General features: G+C 50.6%; 1 protein-coding gene across 1 annotated transcript in view; it reads left to right on the forward strand.

The window, feature by feature from the left end:
- syne2a (spectrin repeat containing, nuclear envelope 2a) overlaps positions 1 to 24,602 on the forward strand; it is a 44,604-nt gene that overhangs the window by 2,442 nt on the left and 17,560 nt on the right. Inside the window, exons 2-24 of the mRNA XM_048986294.1 lie at positions 943 to 1,077; positions 8,760 to 8,821; positions 10,122 to 10,217; positions 10,313 to 10,390; positions 11,429 to 11,539; positions 12,378 to 12,883; positions 13,118 to 13,317; positions 13,662 to 13,762; positions 15,919 to 16,029; positions 16,118 to 16,255; positions 16,877 to 17,041; positions 17,139 to 17,251; positions 17,356 to 17,524; positions 18,067 to 18,163; positions 18,571 to 18,749; positions 19,779 to 19,943; positions 20,248 to 20,373; positions 22,341 to 22,442; positions 22,857 to 23,033; positions 23,246 to 23,404; positions 23,495 to 23,592; positions 23,641 to 23,688; positions 23,977 to 24,408. Coding sequence (XP_048842251.1) covers positions 990 to 1,077; positions 8,760 to 8,821; positions 10,122 to 10,217; positions 10,313 to 10,390; positions 11,429 to 11,539; positions 12,378 to 12,883; positions 13,118 to 13,317; positions 13,662 to 13,762; positions 15,919 to 16,029; positions 16,118 to 16,255; positions 16,877 to 17,041; positions 17,139 to 17,251; positions 17,356 to 17,524; positions 18,067 to 18,163; positions 18,571 to 18,749; positions 19,779 to 19,943; positions 20,248 to 20,373; positions 22,341 to 22,442; positions 22,857 to 23,033; positions 23,246 to 23,404; positions 23,495 to 23,592; positions 23,641 to 23,688; positions 23,977 to 24,408 — 3,521 coding nt within the window. The 5' untranslated portion in view covers positions 943 to 989. The remainder of the gene's footprint in view (positions 1 to 942; positions 1,078 to 8,759; positions 8,822 to 10,121; positions 10,218 to 10,312; positions 10,391 to 11,428; positions 11,540 to 12,377; positions 12,884 to 13,117; positions 13,318 to 13,661; positions 13,763 to 15,918; positions 16,030 to 16,117; positions 16,256 to 16,876; positions 17,042 to 17,138; positions 17,252 to 17,355; positions 17,525 to 18,066; positions 18,164 to 18,570; positions 18,750 to 19,778; positions 19,944 to 20,247; positions 20,374 to 22,340; positions 22,443 to 22,856; positions 23,034 to 23,245; positions 23,405 to 23,494; positions 23,593 to 23,640; positions 23,689 to 23,976; positions 24,409 to 24,602) is intronic.

A 24,602-nucleotide genomic window follows, 5' to 3' on the forward strand; every position in this document is an offset into this window, starting at 1 on the left:
ATTGTTTGACCATAGGGCTGAATATAATCGTTAAAGTGTGGTAGGTTTTCCCAGGCTGTGCACTGTGGACTTCAATGACTCATTCCTCCCATCATCCAAAAAGTAAGTGATGCTGATCTGTGGAGCTTCCCAGCGAAGTCCTCTGACATTAAGCAATCGGCTCAGCTTGCGGCGAATCCCACCGCTGCACTTCTCTGCTCTTTCTCTATGGCTTTCCTAAGCTACCTGGATACAGTTTATAACCTTTTCATTTGTGTCTAATTTAAGTACCAGTGTGAGTATCAGTCTCTATACCTCTGGGTCCAGATGAAATCGATAGCCGGACGATCTGACGGAGCATGGAACCTCCATGATGCAGCGTGTGAATTTATAACCCATTTTAATTGCTGCTTGATTCAAGGAGTGAAATATGAGGAAATCTGAATGGTGAGCCTTTAACCTCCTGTGACAGTGAAGACTGAGCTTCTCATGAGAAACTCTCCCCCAGCCTTGCAGCCCACAAATCCACACTCCTGTAGTGTTCAGAGGACAAAATGTCAGCAGGACAGGAGCTTTGGCTGCTCACTGGAAGGAAATATACTGTATGTGATTGTTAGTATGTATATGTCTCAGGGGCGGGGCCTCAGGGGCGGGGCCTCAGGGGCGGGGCCTCAGGGGCGGGGCCTCAGGGGTGGGGCCTCAGGGGCGGGGCCTCATGGGAACTGGCCCTAGTTGAAAATCTGCAGAGTGCCCCTCCCCTGTTACTCATTGGTACAGATATGATTTGTATCAATTATTGCCCCTCATGTGCCACCACCTTAAAAATCCTAGAATTGTCCCTGGTAAGTTGGTATCTGTGCCGATGTGTGTGTGTAAAACAGGGAGATGCTATATCGTTAAAAGGCTGTGTTGAGCGCTTTTTGAAAATGCCATGTGACCCAGTGTTGTCCCCCCCCCCCCCAGGTGTGCCATGTTGCTGTGCCCTGCGTAAACCCCCCCTCCCAGGCAGCATGGCATCGGGCGGCGACCCGAGGGAGTCCCACGAGGAGCCCGCCCCCAGCCCGCCGGATGCCGATGACGTCCACCCGCTCCTGCAGAGTCAGTGACTCCCTCCGTCTGCCTGTCTGTGTGACTGCCTGCCAGCTATGGGCCCCCGAGGACAGCGTGTCCCTGTCCCTGTCACCGCCAGGACTATCACCTTACATTTACTGAGCACAGGCTTCACTTTGTGAAGTTAGCGTTTAGCGTCGCGATTCTCACAGAAAGCGCCGCCTTTTGTCTTGCCGTCTTTCTTGTATCCGAGGTTGTCCTGCAGGTTCTGCTCTTTGTTCCATGTGATGACCAAGAGTATGTTGTTAAATCGCTTGTATTGTTTACTGGGACTTACGAGGAAGTCAGACTATCTGGTTTTGACTTTATTTGCACCGTTTATACTTTTACGTAAGGCAGCATTGCCTTCATGCAGTGGCTACTCTCTGCTCGTCAGCATGTACCAGCCTGGTCCTGTCTGTGTTTGGGATGCATGTCCTGACAGTGTCAGCTGCAGGAGGTGTGAAGCACTAACCTTGCCAGCAGCCTTTGGCTGTGCCCCAAGCAGAGAGATGTGCCTCCTGCTGGAGTGGGACTGGGACCAGTCTGACATCCTCTGACTGGCCAGCAGCCCACCTGGGTGCCGTAGGGAGCCTCCTGGGGCAGACTACTTACTTCCACGCTCTTTCTGTCCATGACTGAAAAGCAGCACCTGACTCTCCCGTCTGCTCATATGCCAGATGCGCGACCTGGTCAGTTCTGGGCCCGGCTGAGCAGATTAAGCAGGACGCGTCGTTTCATGTGAGCCGGTAATGAATGTGAAAGCTGGCTGCGAGCTCGTCTCAGTTCCGCAGTGCTGGAAACCGGGGAACCCTTTGTTCCGCTCGGCTCTTTCGATTCTGACTCTCTTAGGTTGTTTCGGAAGCTTCGCTGGACTTTTCTGTTCTCTGGCTTTGTTGAGCCTTGGATGGTTAAATGCTTGACATGTGAAGTGAATGAAGGTGACCAAGAAGGTAAAGATCTAGTTTAAAAGAGCTTGTTTAGCGTTTGATCTGAGGTCCTCCACGGCCCTGATGACACCATCAGGAGGCACATAATGTCACACTGTCCTCTGAGAACTTCCTCGCACTGTTGTATTCAGTGTCTCTTTCACACCGTTTTTCCCCCTAATCTTGTGAGCCATAAAGACACAAACTAATAGGCATAGCATAGAAATGTGTAATGATGTCAGTGAAGGGCGTGGCAGAAACACACACGTTTAGGTTGGGGGTGTAAATGCACTGAAATCAGGTCAGGATGTTTTCAGTACAGCGGCGGTCAAAGAAACAAAACATAAATAGCTTCATTTTCCTCTTTATTCAGTGGTTTCCTGAACTAAGTACTACAGTCTGTCTTAAAGTTACTGCTGCATCCTACTAATAAAAAGCAAAAAATTGCTTAAGTAAATCAAAATAAATATTCTCCCAAGTAAATAAAAATAAAATAAACATCCATTAAGGTGCACATTTAGAAAATGAACTGCATCTGATGAGTTCTGTATTCACATCGGCAGCTTCCCGCCTCACACTACAGCCGTGCAACACAAGTACAGCCTCAAAAAATACAAAGCACAACACAATAAATATCCATTTTGGTGCAGCATTTAAAAAATACCTGCATTGTACTTGATTGCGCATGAACAACGTCCAGCTTCACGTCAGGACGTGAGTGTGCATGTTTCTACGGCTGCACAATTAATCGTGAAATACCGCGAGCTGGATTCGCACCTCTATCGCGTCCCATTTCTAAACCACAGTTGGTTCTTCTGCATTATATTACATCAGCTGCATTAAAACAGACTCAAGTTTCCCATAATTCTGAATTCCCTTTAAAGGGCTTTTTCCAGCACCTCAGGCACACAAAGAAGGTATAGAAAAGCAAATAACGTTTCGCTATTTTAATTATTATTCCTTTTTGTGATTAACCAGAATATGTTTAAAAATCAGTTTAAAGTTTACATCCTCTGCTTTGGTGCGAGTGCATTCTCCAAGTTGGTTATTATTATAATCATTTTCCTTCTAGCTGTTAAAGTCACTCCTAGACTGTTTTTGGAGAAGTGTATGTTAACCCCAATATTTATTACAGCAAAATCACATTGCAATACTTAGAAATTTTCTAATATTGTTCTGCCCTAGTATACTAAACAAAATGCTTCATTTTTTGTTATGTTATCCTGATCTTGTTGTATCTGTTCCAAATCGCAGGTAAAGCTCCACTCACTTCATTTGTCTACGCATCCATCATTATTTATTTATTTAGCTTCGTTTATCATTGTTTTCCCAGTTTGCAACTGTCTTCAAGACGGAGGTTGAGTTGCCTTTCAAAGGATGCTGTTTGCATAATGGTTTAACAAAGAAAGCCTTTCAAGTCCCACCCAAAGTACCGAAGTACCAAAAAAGAAGCCCCACTGGCACCTTTGGGTGGCTGTTTTGGTTACTCTAACTGAATGGCCAATTAAGCGTTTCCTGTCTGTTGTCAGAAGTTGACGTGCTGGTCCCGGATCAGTCACATGTCTGGCACAGTCATGTTTTCTTGTGTTTCCTTCGGCAGTTTAATGAGTGCAATTAATGTTTAAGGGGAAAAAAAATCGTAATCTCAGTTGTAGGCAAAAGAATTGCGATTCACATTTTTTCCGGAATCGTGCAGCCCTACATGCGTACGGCGCGGCTGCATCCGCACCTTCCGAGTGTCGCTTAGAGGAGGCACACAGACACAGATATGCGTACCGAACCGAAAGACCCGCATACGTACCGTTACACTCCTAGTTTAGGGGTGCATCAATGAAGGGTGTGGTTTGCATGTGCAGAATCAGTGCCTGAGTGCTTTCTTGTGCACAGTGCAGCGTCCATAGATACTGCTGCAGAGTTCACAGTGCTGTGTAGCGTTTAGGTGGACACACAGTTCTGCACGCTGACCCTGGCTGCCACACCTTCCTGAGCACCGCGTTCCAGTCTGGTCAGGTGCCGCTTCATGCTGCTTTAACTAGTACTGTGACAGCTTGGCATGGCCAAGGCCAGAGGTGGAGATTTCAGGTCCAGAGAGTACAAATCCAGACCAGGATTTTTAAGAGTTTGCATGGTACCTGACGTGACACGCCAGGCTCCTGACCTCGCCATTAGCGGCTGTCTTGTGCGTATTTTGTGTGCCGGGGTGGAGCAGGTTGGCATTGTGTGTGAAAGGTGCATAGAGATGGATACTGTTTCCTGCTACATCGCAGCTTGGTGCGGAACCAAGCCCACTGGGGCAACAAGCTCAGCAGCTTGTTAGGGCACTGCCTGCACCTGCGTTTGCCACCTGCGCCTGCGTTTGCCACCTGTGCTTGCGATTGCCGGCCATGTCTGCATTTGACGGCTGTGTCTGCCTTTGCTAGCTGCATCTGCGTTTGCTGCCCTATATCTGTGCTTCCCGCCCATGTCTGTGTGCTCACCTTCACCAAAACATGGTGCAAAGCACAGTGATGTTGAGCAGGTCCCCCAGGAGCTCTGCACAAAGACACCATTGCCTGAAGTCAGATCCTTCTAGAGCTACACAGATCCCTTTTGAAAGGAGTGGTCAGCTTTGCATGGTAGGAAACTGACACTCCCACTTTGTCCTTTTGTTTTTATCTAAACCCCACATGGCTGACTGCCGTTTGCTTCCGACGAGACGCTGAAGAGATCCAGATGACATGAGAGGAAAAGAACAGAACAGGGATTTTATTCGTGCTCTGGAACTTTGAGACACTGTGAAATAGAGTACAGAGATAGCTGTTGTGGTTTGTAAAATAGGACTAAACTACAGGGATACAAAACAGGCACTGAATTTGGGGAAATGTGACCATTTCTGGGTTGTAAGAGGTGAGAGAGAAATCAGAAGACTATGACTGTTCTATGACTGGAGGATGAAGGGTGCGATCCTCCCCCCCTCAGTGGATGAAGGGTGCAATTCCCCCCAGCTAATCATGGGGACGATCTCTTGAATTTACCCTGCCTATTGACAATATCTCCCCATCCTACAGTGAAATGCATACTAGTGTGACCTGCTCTTGGAGGTTACATTTCAGGTTCTGATCCGTATGGCATCAGTCTCCGGCGTATTGTCCTGTCACACCCTGACATCCAACACTCTTCTGCAGGTAGTGAGACATGCATGCAGGCAGGAGCGTACGCGTCTGTCCCCGTTTAGCGCATGAGTAATCACATTAGCTCTCTCAGACCCTGTAATTTCACCATTTTTGCTTTAAATGAGCATGTTTGCCCCATGAAGTCATCCCAGCGTGGTGAGTAACCTCACCTGCACAGACCATTATCATTCAATAAACGACAGTTGATCGCAGTCAGAGATCAGTCCTTCATGTTTGAGTGTTGATTAATTTCTTAGTGTCAACAGTAATGGAGAATTTCGGGCAAAGCCGCGGGAGTCTTATCCGGCGGCTTGTGTCAGTGCGAGCAGGGAGCAAAGCCTGCATGCACATGACAAAAAACGTCAAAGGCCACATGAAGGCTGGGAAAGGGAGTAACTCCAACAAAGGCTGGTGAGAGCTGAGCACAATGTTTTAACGTGGAGTTCTGCACGATTCTTGGTTCTAAAATTAATCGAGGATTAACGCTTAGCTCACTCTAAACTTTAAGTGTAGCCATCGGCAAAAAGATGCCTGTTGACTGAAATATTTCAGGTCAGCCTTTGGTTTCTGTGTCTGACACCTCTGGTTTCATCGGTGATGGGAGCGCAGGGCTTTGCTCGGAATCGCAGCTTCTCATCCCCTAAATGACGATGCCATTGTCGACCCCGGGCTGTTTCATCCCTGACACACCGAGGCTGACCCTGCTAGCCCCCCCGCCATGCCTGGGGTGGGGACGTTTGGGGTTTCGGGTTTCATGTTAGTTTGGGTCAGCCTTTGCCTGCCAAGTGACACTTCATAGCAGCTGCCGTTGCTGTTTTGTCATGTGAAGAAGTTCCGGAAAAGTCCCAAAGAATTCATGGCTGGTTTTATTAATGGCTGTTTTCCTTGAGGTCCAGAGGCTCCCGGTTCTGTTCCTGTTCTGCCTTTACATAAGTCATGGGTTTAGCCATTTAAGTCACATATTAACTTCCACAGTCACCCCAGGCTAAAGCATTTAAAGCCCATTTCGCTGACTGCCAGGTGCTTGGAGATCAGTCCAGCGATTCCGAGTGTGTCATCGTTACCCCTTCTCTTGACCTGCTCTCTCTACTCTGCAGTCACAATCTGCATTCTTGTTTTCTTTCACTTATTTACGTATCACTCTCTCCAGAGTGTCTTGTTGGTAGTAGAATTAAGTTCCAATTAGGGCCAGAAGTTGCTGGTGAGGTTGGAGCTTTTAATACTGAGTCACATTGCGCGATTGGCTTCTGTCTGAGCGCGCTCACACGATCTCCCGCTGCGTTGTGCCTGACGCCATGGCAGGGATTCCCCTGCAGGTGAAGGTACTGGAATGACATTCTGGAGTTACCCGTTTAACAGTAAGTGCATTGTGTTGGAGAAAGATAAATCAAAACCCGCAAACACATACACACAAACGCACACACACACACTCGGGCACACCCCATACCTAAGATTTACTTTTGTTGCTCGCTTGTCTTAGTGTGTAAACCCTTCATGTCTCCTTGATGAGTAACACTGGCAAATTCAGACTTGTAGCTCCTTTGAGTCTCTGCGTTTTGTGTCAGCACAGCTGCCAGAGCCTCAGCAGCTCTCCTGATACCACCCTGCTCATAAAACTTTCACTCGGGGCTGTTTGGCTGAGTCAGGGCACCTCCTGCCTCTGATGCCCTACAGTCGCTGTGAGTGAGCACTTGTTTCCTTCAGGGCGAGCTTAGAGCAGCTCTGAGGACAGGGTGACCCCCAGAAGCACGGCTGGGGAGTCTTGTAATATGGTTGGATGTTCTGGAGACATGGTGAGCCTTCGGGATCAGCACTGTGTAGCTAAATGTGTGGGGAACCATATTTCAAAGGTAGCACTGCAGTTCCACTGCTGTCTCCTCGGTCCAGATGAGTCACCGGACACTCAGAGCTCATGCTGCTATGCCCCATTAAACTGCGACCTGAGCCGCAGGCTGTGAAGCCCTCAGGAAGACAGCGGCGATCCGCTTCAGGCCAGAGTCTCATGGAGGCTGGGTGTTACAGAGCCAGCTGGCCGTGTCCAGTGTGATGGCAGTGAGTGACTGGCAGGGTGCAGCCGCATGTCCCTTGACGCTAACATGACTCTGGGAGCCTCTGAAGAAACATCTCGTTGCTCATTCACTGTACGATGGCAGACTGGCTGCTTCCATAGTTTGTGTTTCCCTACAGTTTTCGAAATTCCTTTACGTAATAGATCTACTGAAACGGGTTCCTGGCTTCTGTGCAGAGGGTGCAGTGTGCGGAGGGTGCAGTGTGCAGCATGTAAAGCCTGTAGGTGCGACGGGTTTCCGAGAAAAAAGTTAGTGATAAATTGTTTTGGCTGTTTGCTCTTTTTCCTTAGCAGTCGTGTGTTATTGCCGTATCGGTTTGTTTTGGTACACCAAGCGTTACTTTCGGCAGAGCCGAACATAAACATGTTCAGAGTGACTTGTTGATTATTTATTGCTCAAGGCAATTAAATTATAATTACACATACAGTAGTAATTACCTGTAAGTGGGACCTGAGGCTCTTGGTCTGTACTGAAGCCAAATATAATCAGAAGAACTGGAAAGCCTAGGGGGCACTGAAAAGTTACACAAGGGTTAGTACTTTAGTTTTATTAAGAAGGCAAAAATGAAAATGAGGAAACACCCACTGCCAGCATTCAGCCCAATCCATCCATTTTATATACCATCCACCCATCCATTTTATATACCCTCTTGTTTTATTCAAGGTCATGCAGCCTAACCCTATGGGCAGGGAATAACCCAGGATGGGGCACCAGCCCATCACAGGGCACCCTGGGCGTCTCCAGTTAATCTCAGCATGTTTTTGAACTGTGGGGGGAAAACCGGAGGACCCCGCAGAAACCCCGTCACAACATGGGGAGAACATGCAGAGTGGAACCCAGCGGTGTGAGACAGCAGTGCTGCTCACTGCTCCACTGTGCCGCCCTTAAATCAACTGGATTCCATTCAATTTGATTTGCTTCAGATCAATTCAGAGCAGATCAGTTTTTATTGTTGTTGTACACAACAGCACAATGACACTGAGTAAGTGACACCCCAAGCATGAATGAAATAGGAAATATGTGCTGAATTACAAATGTGATGAGTAGTATGTAGTGGTGCAGTGCGTGTGTGAGGCTCACCCTGGTTAGTGCATTGGGGAGGAACCTGCCCTTCAGTCAGCTGTGTGGCTTTGCCCTGGGCCTCCTGAATACTGCCAGCGGTTCAGACAAATGGTGTGCAGTGTGCAGTGTGTCACCAAGGATGTGCCACCGGTCAAACCTGTCACACGAACTGCTGTCAAAAAAAACTTCTGATTAATTCTAGAGACAAAAGTCAAACAAAGTGCTTTGTTCAGGGGTACAGCAGCAGGTTTCATCCTGGGAGGTAAACTTAGTATTTTGGGACACAAACAAGTTAACTTAGCTACTGTTCTGCATGATTGATGCATGTATGTAATTGGCTCATTTACTACATTTTTTTGTTCGTTCTTGTTTGAAAATTTCAAGTCGGAGCATAACTGTACCTGTCTGATAGCCGTAATTCCTCAGCAAACCACTCTGCTGTGGATACAGTTTTTAATGTTCTTTTGTTTTCTACGCAGTGGAGCAGCAGCAGATTCAGAAGAGGACCTTCACCAACTGGATCAATGCTCAGCTGTCCAAGGTACGTCCAGTGGAAGCCCACCTGACGCTCAAAGGCAGACCCCCCCCCCCCGCCGCGGTCCAGACCTCATCCATCCATTTTCCTGAACCTGGAAGCTCATGGTGTGAGAGGTTACAGCCCATCACTGCACATGCACATCCACTTTGGAACCGTGGGAGCAGCCCACAGCGACTTAGCATGTGTGAGGTCGCAGTCCGCTGTAGCAACACCCGTCCACCTTCCATAACTGCCGATGGTCAGCAGGGGGTCGTGGTTAGCGGGGGGATGTCCATTAGGGGGGGGGGGCAGGACAGGATTCGTCACCGTTACCACACACAGTTACTCACATTAGACTTCCCATGGGGTCTCAAACTGAAATACCTGTAGAAAACCCAGACAAACCTGGGGCCAGCATTCGAACCCCCCAGCCGGGAGGTGTGAGACACCCACACTGCCCACAGAGCCACCGCGTCACCCTCTCTGCTGCCAGCCTGGGATCCTGCTCCTCCTTGGCACCGTTACCCTGTGTGATGTGTGGGGGGGGGCGTTTATGTGCAGCTAGCCAGGGTTACATGCGCGTTTGGTCAGCTGCCCCGTAGCTTTGGCTTGAACGTCACTGCACGTCACTCTCCTCAGGGCTGAATCTAAGGTGCGTGTGTCTTGGCCTGTGCGTGATTGCAGTTTGTTTCTGTTTGACATTTAATTTGAGTTTAATTTGTGGGTAGGGATCAGTAATTTCATTAAACTGTGTGTCAATACAAATGCCCACCAAAGTATGAATATTAACATATGTGTGCGTGTGTAGATTTGCTTCTCTTGGCTGTGGCACCAGGACTGTGAGTGTATGTGACCTGGGGCTGGAGTCTTTTAAAATCCCAGAAATCAGGGTATGTGGGTGGGGAGCCATGTGGGCAAAGCCGCAGGCCCTGAGAATGGCAGTGATTTGGCTCTGTTCCATACCGACCTGCAAGTTGGTACTAATCAGTCAAGAACTTTTTTTTTCTCAAACATATATATCACTTTCAGCTGTAAGAATACCAGTGTGACCACTGTGAAACAGAAAAACAGATGGTGATACTGTTCTGTAGCATGACAGACTGATAAAATAATGTTTAAAATGATCAGAATTAAAACTGTCCCTTTTCTTTCAGCCTATGGTGCTTATTTAACATTCTTCAAAAGTGAAACAAGCCAGTTTATTTGATATTTACAGTTAATAGAGACTTAAGGGTTGAGTTGCTATAATAACGTGCTGTAGGGCCTGCTGGCTGCCCCTGTGCTCAGGCCGTGACTGCGCCCCCTGGCTGTTTCTGCCCCTCAGCGCAGCCCACCCACCGTGGTGCAGGACCTCTTCACGGACCTCTGTGACGGGTCGCGGCTCCTGGACCTGCTGGAGGTGATGAGCGGCCAGCGCATGGTGAGCACCCAGAGCGGGGGACGGGGCTGGACAGAGCAGGGATGGGTTCGATGCTTTGAAAGTCTGTCTCCTTTATCCCATTGTCTCTGTTACAGAAGCGAGAGAAAGGTGGAGGTGTCTTCAAGCACAGGGGTGACATCGAGAGGGCTCTGAACTACTTAAAGAATAAACCAGTGGGTGCTGGGGGAGGGTGGGGCCTGTGAGGGGACCTCTGATTGGGCACCATTCCGTGGGGGAGGGGGCTGATGAGGATGCCTCTGACTGGACAGCATGCTAGGGGCAAGATGCTGGGATGGGCGTGGCTGATGAGGGTGTGTCTGATTGGGCAGGATGCTGGGGGTGGGTGTGGGCTAACGAGGGTTTGTCTGGGTAGCCTGCTGGGGTGGGCGTGGCTGAGGGTGTGTCTGAGCTGGATGCTGTGGGTGGGCGTGGCTGACAAGGGTGTGTCTGATTGGGCAGGATGCTGGGGGTGGGCGTGGGCTGACGAGGGTGTGTCTGATTGGGTAGCGTGGTTATGATTTGGCCTAAATGGTTAAACAGAGAAGATTCAGTGGGGGCTGGGGGGAGTTTTTGGTCGACTTGCTGATCGCAGGTAGATAGATTATAAAATGGTAATTGGAATGGAGGAGCCTGGCCGCCTGAGTGAGGGAGGGGCCGTGGGTGTGAGGGAGGGGCCGTGGGTGTGAGGGAGGGGCCGTGGGTGTGAGGGAGGGGCCGTGGGTGTGAGGGAGGGGCCGTGGGTGTGAGGGAGGGGCCGTGGGTGTGAGGGAGGGACCTGTGGGTGTGAGGGAGGGGCCGTGGGTGTGAGGGAGGGACCTGTGGGTGTGAGGGAGGGTCCGTGGGTGTGAGGGAGGGGCCTGTGGGTGTGAGGGAGGGGCCGTGGGTGTGAGGGAGGGGCCGTGGGTGTGAGGGAGGGACCTGTGGGTGTGAGGGAGGGGCTGTGGGTGTGAGGGAGGGGCCGTGGGTGTGAGGGAGGGGCCGTGGGTGTGAGGGAGGGGCCGTGGGTGTGAGGGAGGGGCCGTGGGTGTGAGGGAGGGGCCTGTGGGTGTGAGGGAGGGGCCGTGGGTGTGAGGGAGGGGCCGTGGGTGTGAGGGAGGGGCCGTGGGTGTGAGGGAGGGGCTATGGGTGTGAGGGAGGGGCTGTGGGTGTGAGGGAGGGGCCTGTAAGCACTGCAGGCTTCCATGAGCTCTGGTCATGCGTCCCTCTGACAGGCGCGACTCTGCACACAGATCCGACCGCTGGACCAAAGCATTGCTGACATCATCGATGGGAAACCCTCCACCATCCTCGCCCTGGTGTGGACCATCATCCTGCATTGTCATGTCAGTGCATCTAGCATGGACCAGAACAATTAAGGGTTCTGCTAAAACGCTAAGCAAACATAAGAATTACAGGAGTTTTTTTTATCTAGGGGGTTTTTCCTCTTTCTGCGAGCTTGGACCGGATGTCATAATACCTGAACACAATGGCCACGCTAATGTTCAGCACAGTATAACTGCCATACACTTTGCTTCATTTTAATAACTTCTAGTGACTATTTCCACCTATTAGAATATCTGTGGTGCACAGCAGCTGTGTTTGAGGGAAACGAATATATATGGATGTTTCAGCAACTGGAATGAAATACAATGAAATGGTCTGTAATTTGAAAGTAGCCAGAGTTTTCTATAGAAAATCTTTCAGGCAGAGGGATTAGCGTTTGCTAATTAACCGGCTAACTCTGCTTTTTGTGCTGTTATTCATTTCTAGTTTTTTTTCCTAAGCATTATGTGTTTTGCAGTGCATTTTGGGTGTTAGGAGCAGACTGTTCTGGGTATAGTACTGGGTATAGTACTGGGTATAGTACTGGGTATAGAAGTACTGGCTGATACCAGAAACAGAGCACTGTGTATTAATTAGAGAGCCACTTTGCCCAGACTCCCCCGATGACATCAGCATCTGTAAAGTCTGTGGCTCATTTTTTAGTTTCCATTCATAGGAACTGCAGGGTGTTTAGCCAGGATGTTTTGCAGCGCAGTTACAGACATGCAGGCCTATTTCCTCATGCTGCTGTGTGCGTCTCATGGTGTTTTGGCACTTAGTTCAGAGAGACACGTTTCTGTGGGGTTGTAGGTGCTGGTACATGTGTTTGCTCACTGGTGTTCTGTTCTGGACGCCCAGATCGAGGATCTGGCTGGTACACTTTCACTGGGAGCACGGCAGGCCTCTCCGGAGTCCATGGGAGCACGACAGGCCTCCCCGGAGTCCCTGGGAGCACAGCAGGCCTCCCCGGAGTCCCTGGGAGCACGGCAGGCCTCCCCGGAGTCCCTGGGAGCACGGCAGGCCTCCCCGGAGTCCCTGGGAGCACAGCAGCCCTCCCCGGAGTCCCTGGGAGCACGGCAGCCCTCCCCGGAGTCCCTGGGAGCACGGCAGGCCTCCCCGGAGTCCCTGGGAGCACAGCAGCCCTCCCCGGAGTCCCTGGGAGCACGGCAGCCCTCCCCGGAGTCCCTGGGAGCACGGCAGCCCTCCCCGGAGTCCCTGGGAGCACAGCAGCCCTCCCCGGAGTCCCTGGGAGCACAGCAGGCCTCTCCGGAGTCCCTGGCCAGTCTTGGTTCCCCCCTGCACATGCACTCCCGTGTCTCAGCCAAGAAGAACCTGCTGCTTTGGGTTCAAGAGCAGTGCCACAGGTACACATAGTCATACGCACACACGCATGCACACACACACACACACACACACACACACACTGTGACAGCACAGTAACACCTGGTATGATCTTGGTACTAGGATTCAGAAGGTAGATTGATGCAGTACTGGGTAACTTGTACCCAGCTGGTCATGTCCTCGGGGTTCTAGTGCTTGGCAGCTAGTTAACGAGAAGCATGCTGGTCCCCGGTGTGATGAGCCGCGCCTCTTCCCAGGGCGGGCTGCGCCATCAGCGTTTCGGACTTCAGCTCCAGCTGGAGGAATGGTATGCCGTTCCTGGCCATTCTCCACGCACTGCGGCCCGGCCTGGTGGACCTGTCCAAGGCCACCACCAGAACTAACCAGCAGAACTTGGAGGAGGCTTTCCAGATGGCTGAGAAGATGATGCACATTCCCAGACTGCTGGAGCCTAGGGGTGAGTGAGTTGGAGCATCTAGACTGGACTCATGGAGAACCAGAGTGTGTCATTGGCTGGGGCTGCAGGGGGGTTGTGTCCGCCACTCACCATTGGCTGGGGCTGCAGGGGGGTTGTGTCCGCCACTCACTATTGGCTGGGGCTGCAGGGGGGTTGTGTCCGCCACTCACTATTGGCTGGGGCTGCAGGGGGGTTGTGTCCGCCACTCACCATTGGCTGGGGCTGCAGGGGGGTTGTGTCCGCCACTCATTATTGGCTGGGGCTGCAGGGGGGTTGTCCGCCGCCCAGTGGGTCACCTGAAGGCCACCCATGCTTCTATTGATAGTTGCTCTTCACTTCCACAGATGTGGATATCAAAGAACCAGATGAGAAGTCCATAATGACCTATGTGGCCCAGTTCCTGCAGTACGCCAGAAATCTGCCGATGACTGACAGGGAGCTGATGGTGAGTCTGCCCCCTGGTGGCTGGCGTTCGTTTTTGAGTTACTTGTATCGTGCGTCGGGCGGCTGTTGCACCATTGTGTGCCTCCTGTTTCTGCTGCCCCCTGGTGGCTGAGTACAGGGTCTCACTGCTGTCCTCAGCGTCTTTCTCCTGGCTGCCTTCACCCCCCTCCCGTCCCTGCTGCCTGTGGCTACCCCCTCCCTCTGCCAGGTGCACCATGAGGAGCCCCCGTTAGCCTTGGGGTATCTGCCACTCACATTTGCTCCCCCCCCACCCCCCAGCATTACTGTGACACCTCTCTTCAGAAAATGCGTGGATTACAGTGAGACAGGAGGGAGAAGCTCATAGCTGCTAAAGGTGGGGCGAGGAATTACATTATAATTTCAGTATTACATTACAGAGAAGGAGAAACACCTGTCAGTCTGCAGTGTGCTTTACATTGGACAGAGAAAATGAAGAGCAGAGTGACTCCCTGTGTATAAGCCTGATATCAGGGCATGTGCAGGACATTGGCTGTGCGCTGTTGAGTGCTTATGCACGCATGGCCTTTGTCTTGTTAATTCAGCTGGGACCTGAATTAAAGAGGAAGGGAGACGCAGGCCGGGCTTTGGGTCACAGAAAGGGTGCAGCTGCAGGGTCCCCCAGTGTCTCCTGGGGGAAACAACATTTAGACTTACACAATGATTGCCAGTAGGAGACATGTGACCTGACTTTGCTCCGCCCCCAGCCTTACATGCACATCATGACTTTGCTCCGCCCCCAGCCTTACATGCGCATCATGAATTTGCTCCGCCCCCAGCCTTACATGCGCATCATGACTTTGCTCCGCCCCCAGCCTTACATGCGCATCATGACTTTGCTCCGCCCCCAGCCTTACATGCGCATCATGACTTTGCTCCGCCCCCAGTATTCTTGATAACACAGCAAAATGGCTACATGTTAAAACAAGAACAGTCCAGCAAACAAGTTTGGCAGAAGAATGTTTTACGCAAACTGGTTACTTTCGTGTGAATGACATAAGACGGGAAACACCCTGTCTAACATGTGGCCAAAACCAAAGACCAAATTTTTGTTTCTAGTTGTTATTTAGATGAATATTTGACAGACTAAGTAAGTTAAATAGGGTTACATTGATTTTTACATGGAATATTTACAGTAGTGGGAATTGCATAGTGCTTCCGTCCTTTTTTGTAGGTTATAAATAGTAGGTCAGGTACATAAACAGAGGATTCAAGGCTTTTTAATTAGTCTGTATTGACTGAAATATTTCCAGCAGAAATTCTCTGCCCCCTCTGACTTATGGAGTTTTTGGTGGATCTAGATAATATTTATGATTCTGAGATCAGAGTGCCGATTAATGCTGACATCCTTTGACTTTCTTTGAAGCACGGTAATTACACCGTGTACCTTCTTCCAGAGGTCCTTCCCCTGCGGTTCCTGGGTGCTCTCTCTTGGAAAGGTCCCATCTTGGGCTCTGCTGCCCTCATCTCCGCTCTGCTGCCTGTTGTTCCTAAAGCTCACTACATTTACCTCTTAAGCTTAAAGAATATCATGGTGGAACGATGCTGCTGGAACAAGCATGTTAAAGGTTATATACAGTATAGAGCAAGCAGACCTGGGGCGATTCTAGGATTTTTTTTTAAGGTGTGGCACATGAGAGGGGCCATAATTCATACAGAGTGTCCATCATTATCATAAGCCAATGATATGTTTAGAATTGCTGACTGACAGGGGAGAAGAGACACTGGGGGCCAATCAGCTTTTCAGCTGCCCCCCATGGACCCGCCTCTCTATATGCCCTTGCAGCGAATGGGAGCAGGCCTGTCGACCTATTCTGACTTCAGAGTGTCTTGGCTGTAATCACTGCTAATGAATGTGAATAACACCGCCTATATGGTTACTGCATTATGAGCCGGGCGTTTTTGGATACTGTTGGTGCTGTTTCATTTACATTGCCAGTGCCAGTGACTTTGGTGTGGGATAAACCTTTCTGTGCTACCCTCGTTTAATGAAGGCATCCAGCATAAACGTGACCTGTGACGCTGTTCCCCAGTTGCCGTGTCTGTGGCCATGATGTTATTAGATGTTAAATAGTGTTCCTCTCAGCTTATAGGGAGATCCTGCTGTCTGTCATGTTCAGACACTTCCCTGTTCCATAGGCCTCCACCAGTCAGGCCCAGGATGTGACCCTTTGGCTGCTGCAAGCCCACCAGGAGCTGCTGGACACCTGGGCTTCTACTGAGGCTTTATGCTATGCAGAGAGATACCAGGTAAGGGGTGCGGGTGGTTTGGTGGGAGCTGAAGAAGACAAGATTAATTCTTGTGGTAACACGTAGTATATGTGTGTCTGCTCCTCAGGCATTCCAGGAGTTTGTGGTCTCCGTGACAGAGAGGCAGCAGCATGTCCTGCCTCTGCTACCTGCCGTCTGTCAGACCTCCGCGCTCAGCGTTGAGCAGCAGGCCCTGAGGAAGGCCTGGGACGCACTGGCTGAGAAGGTGAGATGTTTCCTCAGGCCTGAAGCTTGGCCATCACCCTTCCCCGCCATACAGTGCTAATCCCTTCAGTGTTTTATGCCGAGTCATAGGCTTGCATGTCATACAGTAGTCAAAAGTTTAGACACACCAAACCGCCTGCAAAGGAGAGTGAGAGAGTCGTGTCACATGGCCTGGCCACCTGACCTAAACGCATAATAGAAATGCCTTTGGAGGAGTTTGGCTGGAAAGTGAAGGAGAAGCGGCCAATTGGTGCTCGGTGTATGGGAGGGACGTCCTTCAAGGCGGCGTGAAAAGCATCCCAAAGTGTGCAGGAAACCGCAGGGTCAGCCAGACCCTGCAGTGACTGGGGTTAAGAGCCTTAATGCAGGGATTCCTCTGTCAACCATGAGATTAGAACCAACAACCTTCCGATCTATGGCTGAGTCAGTTTGTGTATGTACCAGGGCAGGCCGTGTCTGTCTGTGTGTGTCTGTATATATGTGTGTGTGTATGTGTGTGTCTCTCTCTATATATGTATGTGTGTGTCTAAATATGTGTGTGTGTGTGTGTGTGTGTGTGTCTGTAAATATGTGTGTGTGCGTACACCGTGTGTAACCCTGGTATAACTGGTTCTCCATTCAGATGGAGCATTGTAAGGCGGAGCTAGATCTCGGTCTCCCCGCCCCTCTGGACGCGGTTGGCCAATGGCTGCGGCAGGTGGAAGAGGTGTTGGCTGAGGAGGGCGATGACGTCCCTGACCACGCCCTGGCTGCCAAGAACTCTAGAGACAAGCAGGGTCTCCTTAAGGTTTCATCCCAACTTTCTCACGTTCCCCCCTCTCAAGTTCCAGCATTAATAAAACCAGCAGGAGCCCTAATCTCTCTTCTGCCTGACCTTTGCTAAGGCCTCCATGAAGCAGATAAATCATCACCTGCACATACTCCAGGCCTTCTGCAATGCTGACCAGTATGGGGCTATTCTGGTACCAGTACACAAACTTGATGAGATGAGGAGACGGTAGGTAGTAATGATATCAGCCTGTAAACATGGCTTCCGCAGCCAGGCTTTGGCGCTGCCCCCTCTGCCCACAGGGGCCTAAACGCGGGGGCGATTCTTCACAGGTTCACCAGCATACAAGTGACAACCAAGTACCGCCGGGTGCAGCTGGAATACCAGGAGCGCCAGCACACTGTTCTGGAGCTACTGAGCCAGTTAAAGGGGAAGCTGAGCTCCTGGACTGGGCCCTACAGCTGCCAGGAGGACGTGAGGGTCCTGCTGCAGGACTGGCGTGTAAGTGGCCAGGGAGAGCAACGACGCAGGGGCTGATACTTCAGGCAAAAGAGGGACCATGATTGGAGGAGGGTTAAATTGTTGAGGGGAGAGAGATCCTGATTGGAGGAGGGTTAAGTATTTGAGGGGAGAGAGAGATCCTGGTTGGAAGAGGTTCAGGCTTGAGTGCGAGGAAGGTTCTGGAGATGGGAGGAGGGTTAGGGCTCTGTTCCATCTCTCAGTGGAATAAAGCAACTAAAGTTGGCACAGAATAGATTAAAACCATAATGCCAACCTTTAGCGCTCCCTTGTCAGTACAGGTTGTTTATTGAAAGACACAATAACTCTTTGGTGTTAGAGTCCTTTGGGCACAAGACTAACTGATTGTCAGCATTATTGCTCCTTCCAGTGCATTTCAGCGTGATGCTTTCATTTCAACCTATTACTTTTGTGCCTTTTGAACTTGTAAATAAGTCCTGGATTAGATCATAAATCAAATTATTCAACGTTAACAAAAAAACGGGTATGAGAATACTGACGATGGGAATGTCTGCCTGCCCCAGAACGCAGTGGAAAAGCAGGGTCTGATCTCCCAGCTGGAGGCTGCACTGCGGCAGCTGAGGAGCATCTCCAGCAGCTACACCAGCAGAATAGTTCTGGGTGAGTGAGAGAGTGTGTCTGTGTGTGTGTCTGTGCATCTATACGTGTGTGTATCTGCAGCCGGGACCGGCATGGGGGGTCTGCGGCTGGGACCGGCATGGGGGGTCTGCCATTTCACAGGTTATGGTGGCATCTGTTCTGCCCCCTGCTGGCATACGCTGACCTCTGCAGCTGTGGACGTCTGGTTCCAAGGGTACGACTGAATGTTGGACCCAGGGCAAAGCCTGGTTTTGGATTGTCACTTGATACTGCTTTATCGGACCCCTTGCTGCCCTGCCTGCACTGAAGCTGTTGGGAAGCATTTCATTTTTACTTCATAATCGTTCAGCTCTCTGGGCACGAGGCAGAAACTCGGAATGAACCTCAGCGCTGCTCCTTCTCTAACCTCCCTGCATGTGTCCCTCCAGCTGAGGACTCCCAGCGAGTCAGTGGCCGGGTGAGGGAGCTCCTGGATGAGAGCTTTGCTGTGGTGGAGGCCGCGAGAGCAGCAGGGGGCGCCATGGAGCGTGTGCAATCCACCTGGGATTCCTACTGCGAGGGCCTCAGCTCCCTGCAGGCCTGGTCGCACCACAGCCAGACAGCAGAGGTACGTGGCAGGCAGCTCTGGTGGGCGGGGAATTATGCTGAAGGATTTACACAATTTGTTATTTCCAGGTAGCTTCTGACAGGTTCTCACAGGGAGTTTCTCTGCTGTAGTCATTGGTATGAGTTAGCGCAACAACCGCCAAGGGGCATAATGTTTGTTTGATTTAATTATAAGCTTTTAATTTTGGATTTGGCCACTCCCTAACGTAAAGCTTTGATAAAGTAGAGTAACAGAAGAATGAAGTAAATAAAATAGCGACTGGGTAACTCAGGGGGACGTGCTGTAGCCTCAGACCTCTGTGGCGGGAGGTACTGCACTGGATAAGCAGTTATGGAAGATGAATGTCCAGCAGCAAATATGTTAGAAGACTTGGAGATGCAGCTGAGCCATCAGAGTCTGGCCTGGACCAACAAGCCTGCCGACGGCCTGTTGGTGACAGTCACATCCATGCCAGATGCACTTTATAGATCCTTCACTGTCAGCCAGGATTGCACTGCCTGTGTTGTTTAGCACTGCCTGTGTTGTTTTGCACTGCCTGTGTTGTTTGGTGATGGTTGTATTGCTTTTGCACTGTTTTGTATTGTCTTCGGCTGTCCGCACTGCTTTACACTGTCAGAATTGTTTTACACTATCTGTATGCGGGCAGCGTGTTGCTCAGTGGGCTAAGCCTCTGTGCCTGTGATCAGAAGGCTGTTGGTTCAAGCCCAGCCTTGGCACATCTTCAGATCCTTTAACTAGGCCCTTAACCCCCAGCACCCTGGGTGCCACAACAGGTGGCTGTCCTTCACAGCCAGCTTGCTGTCATCTACAGAGAGCCAGTTAGGGGAGGCGTAAAGGGAATTTGTAATATTGTTGTTGTATCACACTGTCCATGTCATTTTCGCACTGTCCATATTGTGTTGCATAGTCCTTAGACTTCCGTAATTGAGTGTCTGAATGACTGCGTCTTCCAGTGCACCTGATGTGCACAGCTAATAAAGACCTTGTATGTTGAATCTGGTCCTAAGACGTCTGTGCCGTGGCCCCCAGGTGGCACCTGCATGCCTGGAGGACTGGGGGTCCCAGCAGGCTCGCCTAATCAAGGAGGGCCGTGTCCTGATGGGAGTGACGCAGGCACAGTGCAGCAGTGCCCTGGCAGAGGAACTGCAGCAGGTTGAGGACCAGAGGGTCACCATGGCGACGAGGGCCCACCCCGTAAGGCTCCCAGCTCGCGGTGCCTGCCTCCGATTCAGTGCAGGCCTGCAGGAGTGCAGCTCGCTTGGGCAGGGGGCCTCGCTCCGGGCTGATATCGTGCGAGTTCCTGCGGGAAACGCTAACCGGTTTCTGTGATTATTGGGGATAAAAAGAAACTGCTTCTTATTATTACTTGTCATTAATGTTTCTTTTTGAGTTTTGGATGTGCAGTAAATATTTCAGTCTTTGGTCCCTCCTGCCATGCAGTAGTGATCTCTGCCATTCTTTCGGATCCCTGTAATTGCCTCCCGCTTCCTGCTCCCAGGAGATGTCCCCTCGATTGCTGAGCCCCCAGGCCACCCAGAGCCTCGTCCACAAGGCCACGGACCTGCTCAGGGAACCGCTGGAGGTGTCTGCTGCTCCCCTGCGCACTTACAGGAAAAGGCTGCAGGCATGGAGTCACCGAGCACACTTAGCTAAAGTGCACACAGCACATCAGGGGTGCCTTAAGGATGGTTAGCAGTAACCTTAGCAGCACTAAGAGTTTGCATTTGTGAAGACTGTACTTACCATTAGCAGGAAAACTAATAACTGCTACAATTATTTTCAGTAGGAGCAGAAGGTTGCCTTGACATTGGGTTGCCAGCTCTCATGCGTCTGGCGTGACACTCACACGTTTAGACTCTTACAATCACGTAAGAAATCTTACGGCAAATCTGTAATATTCCATTATAAATCTAAAATGAGCTACATCAAAAGCGTTGGGACAATTTGCAAACCCTACAGACTATTTCCAAGGCAATAAAACTGTGACATACATGTAAATGCACGTGCAAATCTCACTCCGGCCAGCTGACCAAACTTTCCAACCCTGTAACAGCCACTTGAGGATGATTACCTTTAGCAGAGCAAGATGTTCTTCTCAGTCAAAATTCAAGTGAGAGGATCATGGAGGAGTGTCGATTGGGAAGGGACTCAGATGGGGAATCTGGAATACTGACATCCATCCATTACGGATAGAGCGGCATCCATTCTGCCCCCTGGTGGGACATGCCAGCACTGCAGCTTTGTGATTCTGATTACAATATGTTGGGGATCAGGGCAAAGCCTGATTTTGAGGTTTCTGCTTGGTCAGACCCCTTGCTGCCCTGCCCCCAGTGACTGAAGAACCATTTCCATTCTTTACCCATAACTGTACAGGTAGAAAACACAGCGTTGTTCGTAGCCTTCCATGCACCTCTCTCCTGTAACCATCCAGCTTGCAGGACTTGCAGTAAATCGGGTGGGGAAGCTTGCCAATTATAAATCAGTGGTCAAATTCTTTATATAAATAATTTTCTGTAAATAAAAAAACAATAAAAATCTTCAAGTAATACTTGGTTCCATGACACTGTTTATGTCTTTGACCTTTTCTCCTATAAACAAACTAAATTTAATCAGAGCGCATTTTCAGACGACTATTCTGACTTGGGAATTCTAACATATGGGACTGGGTGCTTCAAGTGCCTAGAGCAGTGTCCTCAGCCTCTGCCTTCTCCGTATGCTATACACTGCATCATCGTAGAGCAGTGTCCTCAGCCTCTGCCTACTCCGTATGCTATACACTGCATCATCGTAGAGCAGTGTCCTCAGCCTCTGCCTTCTCCGTATGCTATACACTGCATCATCATAGAGCAGTGTCCTCAGCCTCTGCCTTCTCCGTATGCTATACACTGCATCATCGTAGAGCAGTGTCCTCAGCCTCTGCCTTCTCCGTATGCTATACACTGCATCATCATAGAGCAGTGTCCTCAGCCTCTGCCTTCTCCGTATGCTATACACTGCGTTATCTTAGAACAGTGTCCTCAGCCTCTGCCTTCTCCGTATGCTATACACTGCATCATCGTAGAGCAGTGTCCTCAGCCTCTGCCTTCTCCGTATGCTATACACTGCATCATCGTAGAGCAGTGTCCTCAGCCTCTGCCTTCTCCGTATGCTATACACTGCATCATCGTAGAGCAGTGTCCTCAGCCTCTGCCTTCTCCGTATGCTATACACTGCATCATCGTTGAGCAGTGCCCTCAGTCGCTGCCTTCTCCATATGCTATACACTGCATCATCACTGCATGTAATTCTATTTTTTGTAGGATATATTTTTTTTGCTTTTCTGTACTGTAACTGTGTATCTGCTGTGTAAGGCTGTATCTGCTTTAGCAGCTAGAAAACCTCATTCAGAGTACAGAACCATTTTGGCCCCGGAACAGTAGCTCCATAAGTACCGTATATAATATAGCTCCATAAATCCTGTACTGCTTCCTGCTGTAGACAACTGTCACGCTCCAGAATATGTATGTAAAACTGTCCTTTTTGGATTCAGATTTAAAACTTTATGCATTGCACTGAGGTCAGATGCAGAATGTCCTTCTTATGCTTTTTCAGCTGATGGAGAAGGAGCTGAAGGGGCTGGAGGCAGAGAGCCTCGCCCTGCCTTCACAATGGAGCCGCGAGGCCCAGCAGCATCTCAGGCGCTCTCTCTATCAGGTTCGGCCCATTTCTTCCTAATGGTCCATTTTCGGCAGAATTTCTGGTTGCGGGAACAGAGAGCATGAAGGACGACATGAGTATGATCTCGCTCTGTCTTCAGCTGGCCATCGTCCTTATTTTAACAAACCATGTTAAGCTTTAAGGACACTGCATAGTGACCTTCCTCAAATAACTCTCGATCAGCGTTTCTCAGTCCGATCCATGAGGACCCGCAGCCAGGCCATGTCTTTGTTCCCTATGAGCTCCCTGCTAGGCAGTCCACAATTTTGCTCCGGGACCTGGGAGGGAGCAAAAAAGTGATCTGTCTGTGGGTCCCTGAGGACTGGATTAGGAAAGACTGCTTCAGATTATTAAAGAATATCGGGTGCAGAAATGGGCTGTGCGATGATGGCTGCGCATGCGTCTGCGCAGGTGAGGGAGGCACTGGAAGAAGCAGAGCAGGCCTGTGAAGGTCTGCAGCATGGCGCAGGAGAGCTGGAGGCAAGGCTAGCAGAGCTGAGGCGCTGGGAGATGGACGCCGGGGAACTCTACCGGCTCCTGGTGCGAGGCCAGGCGAGAGGTTCTCAAGCTCCGGACCCCAGAATCAGGGTAAGTGCTGACACCTTCAGGAAGCTTGTTTCCTTCGCTAGGTCTGGAAGATCTCAACAAATGGCTGATAAATAGAGGTACTCATTTTGTTAGTTCGGCATATGTTTTGATTGTTGTTTCTCAGCTAGATGTGGATATCTTTTAGTCCCCTCTGAATGTATTATCTGTGTTAGAGCTTTTATGGATTAGTTCTGAATTTTCTGGTTCTTTAGAGGTTGATCTCTCAGGGCCTGAGGCTGGAAGCGCAGGTGATGGCAGAGGGGAAGGAGCTGGAGGGGGTGTCAGTCGCAGTGCGGGGGAGGACATCTATACAGGGCCTGAGCACCTCTGTGATGAAACAACAGGTTCAAGAAGCTGTGCAACGAGTCCAGGCAAGCACACCATCATTTAACATAACTTGTTACTCTGAAACTGTCTTTTCTGTTTGCGTGATTTTTTTTTATGTTTCTCTGTTTCTCCAGGAGGCTGTGAGAATGCTCAGCTCGTGGAGTTACAGCCCAGCTGAACTGGTCCAGTCCCTGTCCAAAAACAGAACCACTCAGACTTCAGACACAGAAATCTACATCACAACACAGGCTCAGGCTCCAGCCCAGAGCTACACAGAGACCTACACCGCAACACAGGCTCAGGCCCCAGCCCAGAGCTACACAGAGACCTACACCGCAACACAGGCTCCGACCCCAGCCCAGAGATACACAGAGACCTGCACCGCAACACAGGCTCAGACCCCAGCCCAGAGATACACAAAGACATACACCACAACACAGGCTCAGACCCCAGCCCAGAGATACACAGGGACCTACACCACAACACAGGCTCAAGCCCCAGCCCAGAGATACACAGGGACCTACACCACAACACAGGCTCAAGCCCCAGCCCAGAGATACACAGGGACCTACACCACAACACAGGCTCAAGCCCCAGCCCAGAGCTACACAGAGACCTACACCACAACACAGGCTCAGACCCCAGCCCAGAGCTACACAGAGACCTACACCACAACACAGGCTCAGACCCCAGCCCAGAGATACACAGGGACCTACACCACAACACAGGCTCAAGCCCCAGCCCAGAGATACACAGGGACCTACACCACAACACAGGCTCAAGCCCCAGCCCAGAGATACACAGGGACCTACACCACAACACAGGCTCAAGCCCCAGCCCAGAGATACACAGGGACCTACACCACAACACAGGCTCAAGCCCCAGCCCAGAGATACACAGGGACCTACACCACAACACAGGCTCAAGCCCCAGCCCAGAGATACACAGGGACCTACACCACAACACAGGCTCAAGCCCCAGCCCAGAGCTACACAGGGACCTACACCACAACACAGGCTCAGACCCCAGCCCAGAGATACACAGAGACCTACACCGCAACACAGGCTCAGGCCCCAGCCCAGAGCTACACAGAGACCTACACCGCAACACAGGCTCAGGCCCCAGCCCAGAGCTACACAGAGACCTACACCGCAACACAGGCTCAGGCCCCAGCCCAGAGCTACACAGAGACCTACACCGCAACACAGGCTCAGACCCCAGCCCAGAGCTACACAGAGACCT

This window comes from Brienomyrus brachyistius, chromosome 19 (genome assembly GCF_023856365.1).
Source record: "Brienomyrus brachyistius isolate T26 chromosome 19, BBRACH_0.4, whole genome shotgun sequence".
NCBI classification, from domain to species: domain Eukaryota; kingdom Metazoa; phylum Chordata; class Actinopteri; order Osteoglossiformes; family Mormyridae; genus Brienomyrus; species Brienomyrus brachyistius.